We start from the raw sequence: 18653 nt of genomic DNA, 5'->3' as shown, positions 1-18653 counted from the left end.
ATACGCAACCACGTAGCCCTTTGATGAACACACGTCTGAGTTGCAGGGAAACCAAGAGCCAACTAGAAAGGACCAAAAACGCTACTGTTTTGCCCCGAACGCCCTCCTCCCTATTCAAAATTACTCCCACACGTTAGCTGGTGAGAGCACCAAGTGCCAGCACAAGGTGCCGCTGGCTGCTTCAGAAATAATATAGGCACAGATAATAATAATTTTATATTTCCCATAATGCCCTTATTACTACAAACATCAAAATACATGACTAATCAAAATGGACATGAATGTATATCTTTTCCCTTCATATCAAGATGAAAATACCAATAAAAATCAATCATCAAAAATTAATTTTAAGTACAATTTATTAAATGACTAAGAATCAATTTTTTATTTATAACCATATTGATCATTAGTGACATCCAAAAAACTGTCCAAGTTAATAAAGCTAGATCCAGTCAAATCATGCCTATTTACAAAAACATTTGCTACAACCTGCAATTTATATTTTTCACAATGAAATTCCAACTGCATATGGAATAAAATATCTTCCAATAAGAGCCAAGGACGTCGTACAAATCTTTGCCATTCCAATTTTCCTGCTCCAACCAAGAATTTGCCAGAAAAATCAAATAAATAAACACGATAAATTATATAATATATGCTAAAAGGATACATGAAATTTCAACTAAATATATAAAAGTATTGACCAGTTTAAGAACTTGGCAAGCAAGTAACAAAAGAATTTAAGAAAAATATCAACAAATTGGAGGAAGGCTTTGTAATTAATTAAGACATACACAAAAAGTAATTAAGTTTAGCGAAAAATTAAAAGCCTAACTCAATAAGTTAGGTTTCACCCTGACAGTGACTGAAGGAATACACCAGAGAGGATTGAATAAGGTTCAAAACAAATATGATCATAGATAAAAATATCAATATCAGGTTGCTAACTTGCTACTGCCCACTGCAAAAGGTAGATAGCCATTAACATTTAAATTAATACTGGTTTCTTCAATTATTTAAATTACAACCCAAAAGGGTAGCTCAATCATGAGGTATTTTATACAAAAAATTAAATTACACCCCACATAGATGACCAAATCAATATTCATAAAACAACTAATAAATTGATGGTTAACAAATATTACTTTACGAATGGCTGAAATTTTCACAAAACACAATTCAAAAATGATGGAATTTCAACTAAATTGGAATTTCACATAAACTGAAATTTTCAGAAAACATACTTCAAAGTTTATCAATCCTGCCAAATTATATCAAGTCACCTTTATGTCATGATAGATACTTCTTAAACAAACTGATTGTAACAGAAATTTTCTCCAAATCCTTATACCTTACTTCAGAGTGGTGGTTTTCCCACGATAACCTCAATCATATTACTTCCATTGCACAAAAATTAATTGGCACAACATAGGCCAGTGTTAGCATTGTGAACATACATTCCATTTGTAAACACAAAGTATTAAAGGTCAAGACAAAAGATGAAAAATGTGGGTTCCAAACAAAGTAATATCCCATTCAAAGATTAAATTAGCAACAAGATTTTTCTTGACTTGACAGAGATTCAAAGAACTACATAAATTGATTAAAGTGGGTTGAAATTTAATTGGAATAAGAGTAAACAAAAAGGAATAGCAAGTGAAGCCATAAAATCAGAATATAAACAAATAAAACAAAATAAAGAGTTTGCAGTAATGCTACATTTGCTTCTTTAGATTAAGGATACTCAGCAGGAAATACAAAATCTGCACACTAGAACGTTGGGAGAAAAGAAAAAGGTAATACCACTAGAAATTAATAGAAGATGGAAAAAGAGTAGCATAAAAATTTTGAATTCTGCAAAATTTTGATCACTTTTACCTTAATGTCTACTGTAAAACTTTTTATAGTCAGCAATTTCAACAAATTTTGACACAAGCTTAGACAAATCTTTGAAATGAGATATAGCAATTACACTGCTGATTCAATTGTGTCACTAAATCCCCCATCCCACTCCATAATAAAAATTCTTCATGGTTGACTCATATAAGACTCCTAAAGGAAGTGCTCATGACTTACCTCCCGCCTTGCCTCTTCCTGTCATCCATGTTTATATGTGACAAAAATCATGAGAAATCATTCTTCAATAAAACTTCAATAGCAAGATCATTTAAAAAATAAAAATAAAAAAAAAATTCAAATTTTTAAGAGCCAATATCACATTTTTAAGTTGAAAATATAAGGATGCATTTAAAAAACTATTAACTTCATAGAATTTTACAGAAAGTCCTTTCTCATATCAAATGAAGCCAAAAAAAATAATAGAAATTATGAATTGTGTTCAGACTATAAACTAAATTACTCAAAACATGTGTGCCGTATACTAACCATGAGTTAGAGGACAGGAGCATGTAGAAACCTTTAAAAAAAACTAAACTGAAACTAAAATGGAGGAGACAATAATACAGGCCTAGTTACCATGTTCTGGAAGAACAGTCCAAAATAAATCAAAGTGATAATGCCGCTTACTGTGCCTCAATGCATTTTTTGTGATTAAGCAAAATCATTTCCTCTGCACTGTTAAACTCCCGATAAATTCTTTTTCCTCGAGGACACTTCCTGAGGAGTTGGCTTGTTGGTAATATCATTAAATGCATTACAAAGCAATTTCTAGAAGAGGTTGTCTTACATGAAGATATCACTGAATTCAATTCTAGAAAACCGGGGGAAAAAAACACTGAAAGACAGCCTCCAATACTTGGTCGAATTCATCTTCTATGACTCAAGTCCTTATAGTCAGAAAACCATGAACTCCAAAGTCTTTTTTGCTACAAGGCCTACTTTCAATATTCATTCAATAACATTGCTAATGATTTATAAATTTCCCAAGCAAAGCACAATATTCCAAGAATTCAGTGGATAACATACAGCTTTGCCTCCTCAGTCAAGTGCAGTGAGAGGTTTCTTCCTAAGATAGATGTAAAATTAAAATTTTGACTTGTTCATTTGTTGGCTGTGCTAACAAAGATGAAATGGAAGAAAAATTGCAAGAGGGTAATAAAGATGTTGAGGAGAAAGATGAAATGCAGAATTCTTGATAATGCTTTGGCTGGCAATGTGGTTCATAATACTATATATATACATATATACAAAAATAAAGATTATCTTAGTACAAAGATGAGGAACTTGATGACTATGAGAGTAAATACAGTGAAGATGAAGATGCAGATGCACAGCATACAAAGAATAAGGGTTCTGCTGCCAAAGGCTCTAGGTGAAAGAAACCAGTGGGTAAGAATGCCCAAGATACAAATTATTAAAGGATGTCCAGTTTTTCTTTCTTGATTGGAAAATAAGCCCCTTTTTTTTCTGGGAGTTGATTGGATAAACATTGTTTTCTATGTACCCATCATCGTGGTGAAATCATTATGCTAAAATATATACAAAAGCTCTCCACTACCAAAAATCTGGGGATATTGTGGGATACTGTGGCAGCTCTTGAGAGTCTACAAGTAACACATGTTTTTAAGAGCATCATATCCAAGAGCACCATGTTTCCTTTGATTTGAACTTTGTCACTGAGCATCAGTTGAAATGTCCTCGAGACAGACTGCCTTACTAGGGGAAAAAAAAGGAGAGACTCTGCAAATATACACAAACTTGGCAACATGACAAGGGCAATACTCTTGTTGTTGCGATTATGATCTTCAAAAAATAGTTTATAGTTTTGATTCCAGTCTCCACATGCTCATCTTGGATGGGAAGAAAAAAATAAATGAAATGTGATCTATGGGGGAGGATGAATCTCTAAATATGGAGAAAAAATTAGGTCCTCCAGTCAGGCCTCTCTCCAACCAATGCAATCACTCCAAATAGTGGGTCCTACTGGCTTACATGTGGGACCCACATGGGACCCATTGTTTGGGATAATTTCATTATCTGGAAGATCTGCCGGTGGTGGCCCTCCTGGAGGGACTAATTTTTTCCCCTAAATTTGGCAGTATCCATATGAGCAACACAATACGTGTCCTTGGTCTACTGAATGAGAACACTAACCTATGCCCGTTAGTATAAGTTTGCTGACAAGTCCCATTGAATGGCCATCTTCTATCTAACCTCATCATCATTGTCTTGTTTCAGGGAATGGCTGTCAAGGTTACCTAAACAGTCTGTAGATGCACATAACCATGGGATGATGGTACTAAGAGACCTTATTTCTGGCTGCTGAATTCAAGGGACTAAGGCAGCTTTTGTCCCTATCCTCTTTTTTTACAGAGTGCAAGGAGTAGACGAGCTTGATTTCCTTTACATGGCTGCCAGAAAATGAAATAAAATGTTCCAGAAGCCAGGATAAAATACTATAAAACAAACTGGAATGCCATTTAATGATTAAACTTCTCTTGTTTGCACAGCATCTGTTTGATTCAATATTCTCTTGATCATGTTGTCCTTGGATTTCAGAAAGTAAAGCCTTTTCTAATTCTTCGATACTTTCGAGGGAATAGGTATGGATTTAGCAAAGAAGTTGTTGAATACCCTGGTATGTTTGTTTCTAACATGAACATTTCAATATTTCCTTGTTTCTAACTTGAACATTTCAATATTTCCCTTGTGTTTCTTACCATTAGATGTTCATTTTATTTTTGAAAACTCTAGTTAAAGAGTCAAAAGATCAACTCACTGTGGTGATTTATATAGCATAAGAAAACATGGATGTTAACTGTCGGGCCCTCTAGTATCAGTGTGAAAAGTTATGAAAACAAAAACCACAAACGAAAACTAAAAACTGACTCGGCAAAGCAGCAACTAAAACTAAAGCAAATATAAAACTTGATTAAACAATGCTCATTTTCATTCACTCATGTGATCAAAATAATAAAAATACAAACATATAAAAATTAAAAAATATAGATATACAATAAAAATAGAAGTTAATATAAATTTATTATTATATTTCAAAGCACCACCCACCACCACCACCACACCCACGTTAAATTTCCACATGCTTAGGCAAAACTAAATGTTGAGAAACGTTTGATGGAAAACATTATAGCATATGCATTTTGCTCCAATTAATGTGAGACTCGAAAGAAATTGCCTAGTGAACCCACACATCCCCATGTGCTAGGCTAAAAATTTTCTCAAGAACTTGTTCTGTACTTATCCATAAGACCAATTTCTAACAGCAAAAACATATAATTTTTCTCCAATTCTCTCAAGAATTTGTTTTGTTCACTATTAATTTTGCCCCTTGAGTATCTCTTTATTTGCATAATTGACGCTTCACCTACTAAGCTTGACAAATTTAAGATGTTCAAATCTGATTTAAGCATTTGCTCACATCAAGGTTCTTTTTCTTTGAAATTCAAGTAATTTCACTGCATGGATTTGGAATATAATTCCATTACAAACTTCTGTCTCCAAAGTGTCTGGGCAATCCACGAGCATTTCACTTCCTATTATACAATTTTCCATCAACAATACTACCATCCCTGGAAACCGTGTCAAACTCACTATGCTATATTATGCCTGCCTTCTCCTCATTAAACAAACCAAATATGCTGCAAACCTTAAGAAGGTTTGACAGCAACACAAAATACCAACAGAACTGTTTTAAGAAGTGGTTTCTGTTGTGTGTACTGCAGAAAGTGGGAAAACCACTGACAATGGGGATGGATGAAATTGACAAGGAACTTCACTCTTAAAGGTCATGGAAAAGAGTCATCTACAGGTCTAGTGAGAACACCTGGAGTAGCAGTTTTGACGTTTGGTCTCTTCCCCTGCCTGATTTAAAAAAAGACTGTTTTGACTGCTTATGCTTGCTTGTGAGTTACAAGAGCAACCAAGAACAAAGCAAATATAAATTAGTGTTCCATTGTTTAACATTATGCTGATTACTTTTTCATCAAAATTAGATTTAGAGCTATGGGACTGTCCAGAAGCTTATCCATTCCAAATTCCTCCCTACAGAGAGAGAGAGAGAGAGAGAGAGCTACGTGGATTACTTTTTCATTAAATATAGATTTAGAGCTATGGGTCTGCACAGAAGCTTATTTGGATTGCTATGGGACTGTCCATAAGTTTATCCAATAAATTTAGATTTAGAACTATGGGGCTGTCCAGAAGCTTATCCAATCCAAATTCCTCCCTACAGAGAGAGAGAGCTGTGTTCTATATCATATATCCAAAGCAAAAACACTTTTCTGGCAAAGCAAGAAATTGCATGCTAAGCATGAACAAAATTTTCTTAGTCATGAGCAAAGAGGAAAACAGTCAGCTGAGTGTTCAATTTTCAACATCTTCAGTCCTGCAAGGCCCAAAATTTCAATTGTAATGTGAAATTACTCACCCATGATGATGCAGGAGCAGCATCAAGGATCTGTAGCCATGGGAGAATTTAGAAGAAATTGAAGAGAGGAAGAAAGGGGAAGAGAAGAGATAGGAGACGCATGGGGATAACTTACGTTCACTTCCAATTCAAATTCGACATCGTCTACAACATGGCTTTCGCTCACTATTTCTAAGAAAGCCTCTACACATAAAATTACACATATCCCTAAAACAAGACGAATTACAAACGAACCCCCATATTACACAAATATTGCAACCAACCCCCAAATACACATAATTACTAATTAATACTACACTCACAATAAACTACTAACTGGACTCAACAATCCTCAATCCAATACCTCTTAAGCATGGTTTTAAATAACAGCCGTGACCGTTACGTAACGCCATTACATTACGGTTTTTGGGTTACCGATACCATTACACACCACGAAATTGGTGGGAAGAAAAATCACGACTGTAGCGGCTGTTATGGGCCGCAACTGTTATGTAAAGGCCGCTACGTCCGTTACGTAACCGCTACAGGACTATTACACCACAATTTATTTTATTTTTTACTTTTCTTCTCACTTTTTCCCTCTTTCATAAATCATTCTCAATATACCATGTGGCGAGAGGGGGAAAAGATTATAATAAGGATGAAAATGATACAAAATTTACTATTTCTTTAAATACTCACAAGATATGCATTAATTAACAATTTAAAAATACTAGCTTGTTAGGAAAATATTTTTATTTTGATAATATTAGTAATGTGATATTTATGTTCTATATTTTTCAACTTCAACCTTCTTTCTTTTCCAACTATTTTATATTTGTATTATTCGTATGTCTTGTGTGTCTAATAGATTAATGGAATGCATAATGTATTTTGTTTTATTAATTAATTTAGCACACATAAGAATTTATCACAAATAAGAACAACGAGAAGTATAAATATGCACACACACGTAATTTTTCTATCAGTGGTGGTTTAAAACAAATGTAAACTTGTTGCCCTTACCAAATAACTTAGTCAAACTAAAGAATCCGAAATACACTAAAACTCTTTCTAAGAAGGGCTAAAAGCTTAAAACATGCAATTACACTAATATGCACAAGGTTGTGCGTGCTTCAAAAAAATTCACGGCTGTTACACGCTTCCCGTTATGTAACATCCACTACTCCTGCTTCCCGTTACACTCATTACCGTTATGTTACACTACCTGCTACCGCGATTTAATACCATGCTCTTAAGTGTTCTCCAACATGGATCTTCCTCAAATTTTGGAATGCTAGAGGATCAGAATTAAGAAGCAAACTTGGATTCTTCAAAAGCCCGCGCTTGAGTGATACAAGAAACCACAATCCTTAGGTAGCAGCATAGACTTGAACTGGGAGTTGGTATCAATGAACTCATTGGCGATGACAAACTCTAAAATGGGAATATTTGAAAGACTTTGGATGTCTTCAAACACATTCATTACCTTGCTCGTAGTGTCTTCAAGTTGAGTATCTCTAACAAATTCTTTGTCATGTTTGGTTGGTAGTGCAGGCTTCAAGATGATCTTTTTACCATTATAGATGAAGACATATGTGTTCTCATATCCTTGAGTCACACCCAAATCATCCAACCAAGGAAAACCAAGGAGTACAGGGCCAATCTTCATAGGTGTGATATCACACCAAACATTATCAAAATAGTCACCCGCCTAGATAGGAACCAAACATCGTTCAGAAACATGTATAGTAGAGTTATCAACCCAAGATACCTCATAAGTGAGGTTCCAGAAAGTTGCAGTCAAGTGACTCTATTTTAGAAACCATATTCATAGGACATCATCCATCAATGATGATTTCGCAAACATTTTCTCCACACTTGAGAAAGGTGTGGAAAAGCTTGAAATTGTGCCTGAGGTATGACAAATGGCATTCCTCTGTCCAATAATTTATCACCATATTGCTGGATTTATACTTACCCTGCAACTATATATCACCAAAAGTTCTCAACACAATTGACCATAATACTCAATCTAGTCATGTAAAACCATAAACTTGACTCCCAATTTTCAAAGACTATCTTCAGTTCACTTTAGATATTGAGTGTCATGCTGAAATGAAACAAATTCACCTTGAAAATTCACAAAATGCAGCAATAGAGCCTGGTCTTTTAGTGCTGGCAGCAGCAATTTCCCACTTCTAGTAGCAAATTATCACACTTGCAAAATATCAAGTCTGGAACCAAAATATCATGCTGAAAATCAAGATCTCAGGAGAAAACACCAACTTCTCGTAGCTGGAACCAATTTCTCATGATCTGGAAGCTGCATAAAATTCCGGAAAATATTCTCACCAGCATCTCCAGCATGTGGGCACGAGTCACTGCCAGCGACTTTCCAGAAATGATTTTTGGAGTGAAGGGGGATCAAGGAAAGCGGAGTACAGTGGCGGTGGTGTGATGAGAAATTACAGGATGTTGGGGATTTCAAAGGGCTGTCGGCTGGCCAACCTTCTGCCAGCGCATGGGGCTTTTCCAGTGATCAGACGGCGATGAAATTGTAGTGGAAGGGGCATGGGGTGTTTTTTCTTTGAGTGTGTGGGTGACGTTGCAAGATGGTGGCACAACTGGAATTTTGGAATTTGTTCAAAAACTGCTTTTTGGTGGTTCTTTTTTTTTTTTTTTTTTCCAATACTGAAATTTCAAATTCAACATTAACTGTCTATAACATGGCTTTCACACACTATTCAAAAGAAAGCCTCTATACATGAAATTACACATATATCCCTAAAACAGCATGAACTACAAACAAACCCCTACATTACACAAATATGACTAACAACCCCCAAATACACATAATCCTATACTAATTAATACTAAATACACAATAAACTACCATCTCAACTCAACAATTGTCAATCCAATTATTCTTAGGTATTCTCCAACAAGGATCTTCCCAATGTCTTGCTTCTTGTCCTACATCACAAGACCATCACCTCAAACAAAAAATTCCTTATTGGTCCTTAGATTTTGGCTTTTAAGTTTTTTGATTAAGAAAAGTTGTATTGTGATATGTGCACATTAAAAGAAAGAATTATACTGTTGATCATCAGATAAACTTGAAACTATCAAATACACATAAGTAAAATGACATTAAAATCAAGCTTTTGCTGAACTATGATGACTGCTTGGTACAAAATGATGCTAGCCCATACCCACAAAAACATTATGGAATGCCTAAACTAATAATGGGCAGCTAATAGAGGGTAGCACTAACTGACAGGCATGAATTTCAAGGTGTATTACAAATTTAATTTAAAACTCATAATGGAGCTAATTATGACTAGTTTCTGGCATTTATTGTTCTCCAACAAGTAAGAGACGTACAATATATTGGTAAATGATAAATCAGTACAAACCATTTTATTTATTTCAAACAGATCAATGAGGAGCAATACAAACAGCAGAGCAGCAATGAGCAGAGCAGCCACAACTGCAAACAAGTTTGTAAAACGACAACAGCCAGCATCCGCAACAAACAGAAAATAGAGAGAATTTTTGGGTTTCAGTCACTTGGGTTGTGTTTGCTTCCCAATAAAGAGAGGAAAAATATCTAGGATTTCCTTTCGCAAAACATACCTATGGTTCCCTGCAACTCCTGATTTGGCCTCTTTCCCTCGTGAACAATCGATCAATGGTGCTTAGACTTAGAGGAGACTGAGAGGGGAAACCCAACTTCGGATCTAGGGCTAGCAATACCTGTTTATAAGGACAGGAGAATGAGAATGGAGATGAGACGCTAGAGGGAGGGAAGAAGATCTACACGATGAAGATAATCAAAGTGGAGACGCACCTTGAATGAACTCTCCAACTGCAGGGAGAGAGGAGAGCAAGAGAGGAAGGGTAAGAATATTGGGTAACAACTAATCTGTTTGGCTTGCCAAGGACATAGGCATGGAACAAACAAATTCCTAGAGGGGCTTTTTGGTCTTTGAGGAAAGAAAAAAAAAGTAAAGGAATGGTGGTTCTTTTGAAAATCCAATGAATGCTCATTCCTTTGACAAGGGGAATGCTCATTCCAAAGAAATATCATTGCACTGCTTTAATAAGTAACCAAACAGTGAAAAAAGTCATGTTTAGAATTGCAATTCCATTCCAGCCTCAATTCATGCCAACCAAACATGCCGTTAGATCTGGTTCATTGCTGCACAACTTAACCGATCCCTCCACTTCTCACCAACATGATAGTTTTTAATGATCGTCTTGGTCATTCAGAATAGCATATCATGCTCATCTCTAGAATCACAATACCATGGGAAACCATGCAGTTCTCCTCAAAAGTAAACAAATAACCTATGGCACTCATTTTAATTTATTTTTTTGTAATATTATATACCCTGGCAAAGGTATCATGATAAAACAAGAATATAAATCAACTAAGAGCAGTGAACTATATTATATAATAATATATTTCCATGCACTCAAAAAGCATAAGTCCACATCTAAATATCAAGGACAGAACTTTTTTTTTTAGTAAAAGAGGTGTAGATTCTGTTGATACTCCTCAACAACGATAAGTTGTAAAAAGTATCAGAATAACTAAAAGAAGCTTATCAACCATTCTCAAACCACAAAGAGGTGATCAACACAGTAATCAAACACTAATAATAGCATTAGTATTAGCAATCTCTATTGAAACATGTACTTCTTTCCTTTACTATTCATACAGGAAAGCAAAAACTTTCAGGACCGAAAAGCCACCAATGCAGGACATACATAAACACAGCCTATCAAGCCAACTCAGCACAAATTAATCCATAGAAATCTTGAGATATTTGCAAATTCAGTCAAGGCTTCATGTAAACATGCAATGGGCCAACTTTCTTGGACATTGTATTATTCTACTCATTCTCACCCAAGGAGCAGAATAAAATCTAATATTTACCAATATCTAATTACAACTTAATATGAAAACACAATAGAGTTCCATTATTTGTCTTTGACATTCATGTGTGGACCTGAATACGCATTTACTTGCATTATTCATTCACTTTTGTATGATTTGTGAAGGTGGTCTCCATCTCCACTAAAATTTTACATTATAGAGCAAATACAGTTGCTGCAAAATTGTCTTCTGGCATTATGTACAACTTCGACAGCCACTTAAAAAGGTATCAACACATACTCTCCCTCAGAAGCAGGCAGCAACATACCCCATCAAAACTAATGTCTATTGTCTGCACAATACACACCAAAACTAAAGCAAACTACAACCTCAAAAGCTACCCAATTCACCAATCTTTAATTAAATGAATAAATAAAAACACCCAGGTCCTCTACCCTCTAATTTCCTTTTTTTAATAAAAAATTTTAAACTCCCCTCATGTAAATAAAGCTTTCTCAGTTCCCAGATCATTTCCACCAAATCAACGCAGCAGTACACACAATCCAAGCGAGGTACCAGAACAGAAATCCACACATGGATCCTATATTGCTTCACATTTTTATTAAATGTGGCTATCTTAAACCGTATCAAAGCAGCCTCTCTAGATCTAGAGTTCTACAACTATTATTAGCTACCTTTCATTCCTCTACTAGTATAGTCAATAAGCTACCCTGCTTGATACCATTTTATGTAAACATTATTGAGGAATTGAAATTTCATTATAGTCTCTCTTTTATTCTAAGCTATATTTTTTTGTATACTCTTCTGGGATTGGGGACAAAACAAGAAGTTATAACTTATAATAACTGAAATGTGTTTGGAGAGCACACACAAGAACAGTGTGACTCAAGGGACTTTTCTTGTGAAGCCCAATGACAATTCTCCTGGTTTGGCAGACCAGATTGGCTTCTCCATCTCTTTCAATTCATTCTATCCAGGTGAATATCATGGACATTATAAAACAACCATGCCATAACAAAACCATGATGATTAAATTGATTATTGACGTGTCAATCATTTTTTTGAATTGGGTTTTGTATAAAAAGAACAAACTAGAAAATCAGAAAACCAAGATTACAAAATAGCAAGCTACTTCTCATAAACAAGAGATTCATGGCCACATAAGATGTATATAATCTATTCTCCTGAAATTTCTCAATAAAAAAAATAAAACTGAAATCAGAATAATTTTAGGAAGCTAACCTTCTCCCCAACTCATGGCACACAATCATCCCTAGAGAGCTCAAAGAGATCAAATTTGGCCGAAACACCTCCATCCAAGAGAAGAAATTGACCAAATATCTCTACAAGACTACAAACAAAACCAGAAATTTTATCATAAATTAGAATCTATGGAAAAAAGAATCAGAAAGTTTCAGATTATAGCTACAACAAAAACTCTAATTATAGCTTAAAATGAAATAAAAAACATAGATTAAACAAATTTTATCAAAAATGGGGGGAAAAAAAAGAAAAAAAAAAAGGAATCAGAGGATTGAATGAAGAACAACTTACCCAAGCTCCAATTTGGAGTGAACAAGACTAAGCCTTAGCTTTGATTTGGTTTCCCCATCATTAAAGTCTCTACTGTGATTTTGACCTCAACTGCAGATTCAACGAGCTATAATGAGAGAGATCAAACGAGTGCATCAAGAAGAGGTGGGGGGGGGGGGGAGTCAGGGAGCATCTCCAATTTAATTCCCACTTTAGGAGAGAATAAGCATTCCTTTCATATTTGGATGGAGTCACTATTCTCACTTTTAGTGGGAATGAGCATTCCAAAGGAATGGATATCCCCACTTTAAAAATATAACCAAACATGAGAATGGAATTAAAATGTTGGAATGGCCATTCCATTCCATTTCATTCCTGCATACCAGACATTGCATTAGAGATTTCATTTAAGAAGAGAAAACTAGCCAAAATTTAAAGATGAAATGAAGAACCTTGCGTTAGCTCTCATACCACATGGCTGTTGGAAGTTAAGCCCAAAATTTGTGTTGTTTGGGATCTAAGGGACCTTTCCGAAAATCAGTGGTCTCCCCATTCCCCACAACCTAACAAAAAACGTCATGAATTTTTTCTACATCTGGTCAGACTTCCTGAAAACAAGAACCATTAGATTGGCACTTAGCCAACTAAAAGGAGTTCGAAAAATATTTTGCTTCAACAATCTGTGAGGTCTACATGATTCTCTAGCCTTGCTTAGCAATGGAAGCATGTTATTCATCAAAAAAGTGAACCAAGTGTGCAATTTTATAAACATGAAATTCACACTAACAAATTGTCACTTTTGTTGCCAAAGCTAGTGTTGTTGAGACTTTTGTTAGGCGGTGATCTTGAGACTTCACTTGGTAATATTTGTTGAATGCTCAATGAGCAAGTAGCAATAGGACAATGTTACTCATCAGAAAAGTGAGAACCAATTGTGCAGTTTTTACCAAAAAGCACCAACTAATAACAAAATCAAGCGATGTTCTAATTGAAATAGAGAGCAACTATGACATGAGATTATTGATGGCAAAATTTTGTAGTTTAAGGACCAAAACAACAACAAATAGAAACGTTCACATGCTAGTTACAAAATTTGGTATTGGATATAAGCTGTCCCATGAATGGGGAATGAAAATGTATAATTAGCAAGCAAACACACCATGTAAGCTTTATTATTTGTTTACATATATTCAACTGGTAGACCAAAGAATCCTAACCCACCCCTGCCCGGGGGCTTGATAGTTCCTGGAGGGGAATGAAAATGTATAATTAGCAAGCAAACACATTATTATTTGATTTGCATATATTCAGCTGGTAGACCAAAGAATCCTAACCCACCCCTGGCTGGGGCTTGATAGTTCCTCGGGTCTGGGTTTCTGAAAAAAAAATAATAATAAAAACAAAGAATCCAATTACAGCATAATTCAGAGAACAAGATGGGCTTGTCAACAGGCAAGATGAGGCTAATGGGAGTTCTTGCTGGGTCAGGCCATCCACAACCACCAGATGCTTGCTATGGTGAAGCTAGGCCTGCTTTTCTTTGCCTCCTGGATGAGATCATAGAGCAAAGATCCTGTGTCCAGCCAGTTTCCTACCTTGCTCGCCTATCCTGCAAGTGTCTTAATTTCTTATGTGGCTCCCAGGAGGGGCTTGTACTCAGATAACTCTCACTTACATTTTCCTGCCCACAAACATTTTGATTGCATAAATTCAATAACAGTACAGGGATTTAGTAGGCAATGGCATTAGAAAGCTAGAGAGCAATAAAAAGTTCTCAGCATGGTCTTCAATCAAAGGTTTGAGCATAATTTGTTAGGGCTTCTCATATTTGTGCTGTGGCTTGTGCAGCATGTCGCCAACAAATTTTGCTGCTTCATTTGTTCAACTGGACTTCCCCCAAAAACATGTATAGCCCGCACGTAGGGCTTAATCCCAGAGCCACTTCTCACTCCTCATTTGTCGACTCAGCTGCTCTAACTGTAGACGGATTCCATTATTCTTTGGATGAGAGTCATCTTGAGCAAAGAACGAATGGGCTTGAGCATCAACCTCAACCCAGCTACAGCAAGGTTCCTTTTTAATTCCCTGGTCAGACATCAGTGCTCTAATTTTGGAAACATCATCCCACCTACCTTTGGCTGCAAAAATGTCAGATAACATTATATAATTGTAGTCCGCTTTAGGTTCAAGCTCAAAAAGTTTCCTTGCAGCTCTATTACCAAGTTCTACATTTTCATGCATTTTACAAGCCCAGAGGACAGTCTCCCAGATCAAGGAATTATGGGTTAGCTTCAGCTCCTCAATTAAGCTTTCAACTTCTTTAAATTTGCCAGCCCGACAAAGGATATTTACAAAGCAGGCATAGTGTTCAATAGATGGAGTGATCCCATAGAAATCGCTCATTGAATTGAACTGTTTTTTCCCTTCTTCAATCAAACCCATGTGGCTGCATGCGGAAAGAACACCTATGAAGGTGATCTCATCAGGTGTGGTGCCTTCATCTATCATAATCCTAAAGGCTTCAAGAGCCTTCTCTCCCTGTCCATGCTGTGAGTAACCGCATATGATTGTGTTCCACAACACTATGCTCCGTGAAACCATGCCCTTAAAAACAGTCTCAGCATCTTCAATGCAGCGACATTTCCAGTACATATCAACAAGTGCACTAGCAACATATGTATAACTTGACAGTCCAGCCTTTGTTGCGAAGGAATGAATCTGCTGCCCATTTTTTAGGGTTGCTAAACTTGCACAGCCACTTAAACAGCTCGAGACAGTGAACTCGTTGGGCTTCATACCTTCTCGATGCATCTGACTGAAACACTTAATAGCCTTGTCCCCTTGAACAGCCTGTGCATATCCAGCAATGATTGCTGTCCAACTATAGATGTCTCTTTCACTCAATCGATTGAAAATTACATTTGCCTCTTCTAAACACCTGCTTTTGGCATACATATCAATGAGAGCTGTTCCTACGAAAACATTATTATCAAGGCTATTCTTGAAAACATGGGCATGAACCTGTTTCCCAAAGCTTATATTTGAGTCACTAGAACAAGATCCTAGAATCCCGACAAAAGTGTACGCATCTGGTGTAAAACCTTCACCAAGCATCTGGCGGAAGATACTCATCCCATGCTCACAAGTTCCATTTTCATTAAATCCAGATAAAAGGGCATTCCATGAAGTTAAATCTGGGTCTCTAATTGACTTAAATGCTTGCCATCCATTTGGAACAGATCCAATTTTCATGTACATTGTTATAATCGCATTGCAGAGAAAAAGATCAGATTCAGAACCAGATTTGCAAGCACAAGCATGGATGCTTTCACAGTAATGCTGGCCCCCAAAGGTAGCAGCAACACTAGCAATACTAGCAAGGGTAAATTGATTTGGTCTCACACCTGCATGCCTCATCTGGCAAAATAAACAGGCAGCTTCTAGGTTCCAGCCATGCTGATTGAGGCAACTAATCATTGTAGTCCAGGCCACCACGTTGGGCTCATTGATGCTCCCAAAGACTCTGAGTGCATCATCTACCAGTCCACATTTGGAGTACATATCAAGAAGACTGCAACTCAAACTCTCAAAACTAATCTTGATTACTAGAGAATGCACTGCCTGACCTTCTTTTAAATAGCCCAAGTCTGCACAGCCCTTGAGAACTATAGATAAATTGAACTCGCTAAACTTCATTTCTGATTGCGTTATTCTGGAAAAATGTTTCAGAACCTGTTCCCCTTGACCCATCTGAGCATATCCGTTAAGCAAAGCATTCCATGACACAGCATTCTTGATAGGCATGCAGGAAAACACTCTATCAGCAAGTTCCATTTCACCATGTTTTGAATAAACACCAACAAGAGCAGAACCAACAAATACATCCAAAAAGGCCCCAATTTTAATTACTTGGGCATGGAGCTGATTCCCAAGTCCTAAATCAAAACTCATGGAACAAGCTTTCAGAATAGTAGTAAATGTACATTCATTCGGTCTAATACCTTCCTTCTTCATTTCACAGAACAATTTAATACCAGAAGTGCTATATCCTGCAGCAACGAACCCTGTTATTAATATAGTCCATGATGCAACATCTCGTTCAGGCATTTTTTCAAACACTTGCTGTGCACACTTTAAAGTCTCACATTTGGCATAAACATTCACCAACGAATTCCACAAATGCAAATCTGGGACAATTCCATCTTTGATCACCTGCCCATGAATAGCCTTCCCCTCATTCAAGCATCCATACAGAGCACAAATATGCAGCACCCCAGAAAACCTCCTTAACTTATCATTTTGTTCTGAAATTGTCCCTCCTCCCGTACCCAACACGACCTGATCCTTCCGGATTTTGTTTGCTGCACCTGGCAATAATTCCCTGGGTATTTTACAAGATGGAGGATTTCTAGGATGGATTACTGTCCCATCAGTTTCTGGGTCTGATTGAACGGTGCTGAGAGCAGCAGAATGCAAGGAACGCGAGTAAATGAAAAGCAGAACTGATCTATTCCTTTGTACAGGGTAGATGGGCAATGACAGACTCCGAAATGCAGATGGTGAGCTACGCATTATTGGAGAAAGGCTAGCATACTACATTAAACTGAAACCGAAGCTTCACTTCTGACCCAGCAGCAAGAATGTCTTGCATCAATTTCAGAAACCCTGTTAAAACAACTAAAATTATCTACGCAATGGTTCATGTCATCATGAAACAAAAACAAAAGCTAACCTACAGCTACAGCTACAGAGAATGAAAGAGAGCAATTGGACTCGTTTAATTTATCTCTCTCCGCGCAATTATGAAGTCTGTAACATTCTTTTAGGAATTTTGTAATTCATTACAATATATATATATATATATATATAGCTTGCACAAGCACTTACTCACTGAGGCAAACATATGTACCAGCTGCGAGATAGACGGCGCCTGTGTCGCCGGAGACGACCCGCGGAGGGATAAATTGAAGGGTCCGGCTGCTGGGCGGCAGCTCTGGAAAAGGGAAGCGACCCAAGCTCCTCTTTGGGCGGCACGGCTCTCCTCCACTCTCAGCTACATTATTGCCTCGCCGCCATCGACGAGCTCAGTTAGCCGGGCATTGAAGGAGTTCACGCGGGAATGGAGCTTAGGCACCACCAGAGCTCAACGAAGTAGAGCCAAGAGAGGGAGGTGTAGGGGTGGCAAAACGGGTTCACTGGCCAAGTCCGGACGGGTCGTAAACGGACCGGAATTAAACGGGTCACGGGTTATCCGTTTAAAAAATATAATTCATTTATTTTAAAATTTTGAAGGAAGAATTGTACTGCTACTATTTTTGGACATGTTGCTGAATATTTTTTAAAAAAAAACTCAAATTTTACTTTTGCTGCAGTATTTTGGAACTGTTGCTGAACATATTGAAAAAACTCTATTTTTTCAAATATATGGTTTTGCTTTTGTCTTGTGGAATTTTTGTTTAAGCTCCATTAAATTGATGAAATGTCCGGCGCATAGAGACGACGACTCGGTCACTCGAGGAGCAGCAGGAGGAGTACCCAGAGGAGGCAGCTGCGGCGCAGGAGGAAATGAGGAGGAGACGACGACTCGGTCACTCGAGGAGGAGAACCCAGAGGAGGCAGCCGCGCCGCAGGAGGAGGAGGACAGGAGGAAAAGGCCTAGGGATTTTCTCTCGCCGAGTCGCCGGTTAGTGCGTGGGTTAAATGGGTAATGGCTAGTACTGGGTTATTGAAAAAATAAATAAATAAAAATAAATGCGAGTGACCCGACCCGAATCTAGATTGACTCGTTTATAAACAGGTTGACTTACATAAACTAGAATCCGTTTCAAACGAACGAATCACGGGTCACTCGTTGAGTTTTGACCCGTTTTGTCACCCGTAAGGAGATGA

The 18653-nt window shown here is 37.0% G+C and overlaps 1 protein-coding gene across 2 annotated transcripts; it reads right to left on the bottom strand.

Annotated features, from left to right (window-relative positions):
• Positions 1-13905: 13905 nt before the first annotated feature.
• Positions 13906-18451, bottom strand: LOC131158035 (putative pentatricopeptide repeat-containing protein At3g01580). Of its 2 annotated transcripts, none has more exons than XM_058112587.1 (2): positions 17674-18451; positions 13906-17429 (listed from the first exon to the last, which is right to left on the bottom strand). In XM_058112587.1, exon 2 carries the CDS (start codon positions 17334-17336, stop codon positions 14691-14693), a length of 2646 nt encoding a protein of 881 aa, XP_057968570.1. In that variant the 5' UTR covers positions 17337-17429; positions 17674-18451; the 3' UTR covers positions 13906-14690. The 2 variants fall into 2 exon arrangements, with proteins under 2 accessions (XP_057968570.1, XP_057968569.1); XM_058112586.1 differs by having other exon boundaries at positions 17652-18448.
• Positions 18452-18653: the final 202 nt, after the last annotated feature.

The sequence above is a fragment of the Malania oleifera genome, chromosome 6 (genome assembly GCF_029873635.1).
Source record: "Malania oleifera isolate guangnan ecotype guangnan chromosome 6, ASM2987363v1, whole genome shotgun sequence".
NCBI lineage: Eukaryota > Viridiplantae > Streptophyta > Magnoliopsida > Santalales > Ximeniaceae > Malania > Malania oleifera.
The sequence above is the reverse complement of the archived record's forward strand: the minus strand, read 5'-3'. Positions and strand labels throughout refer to the sequence as shown.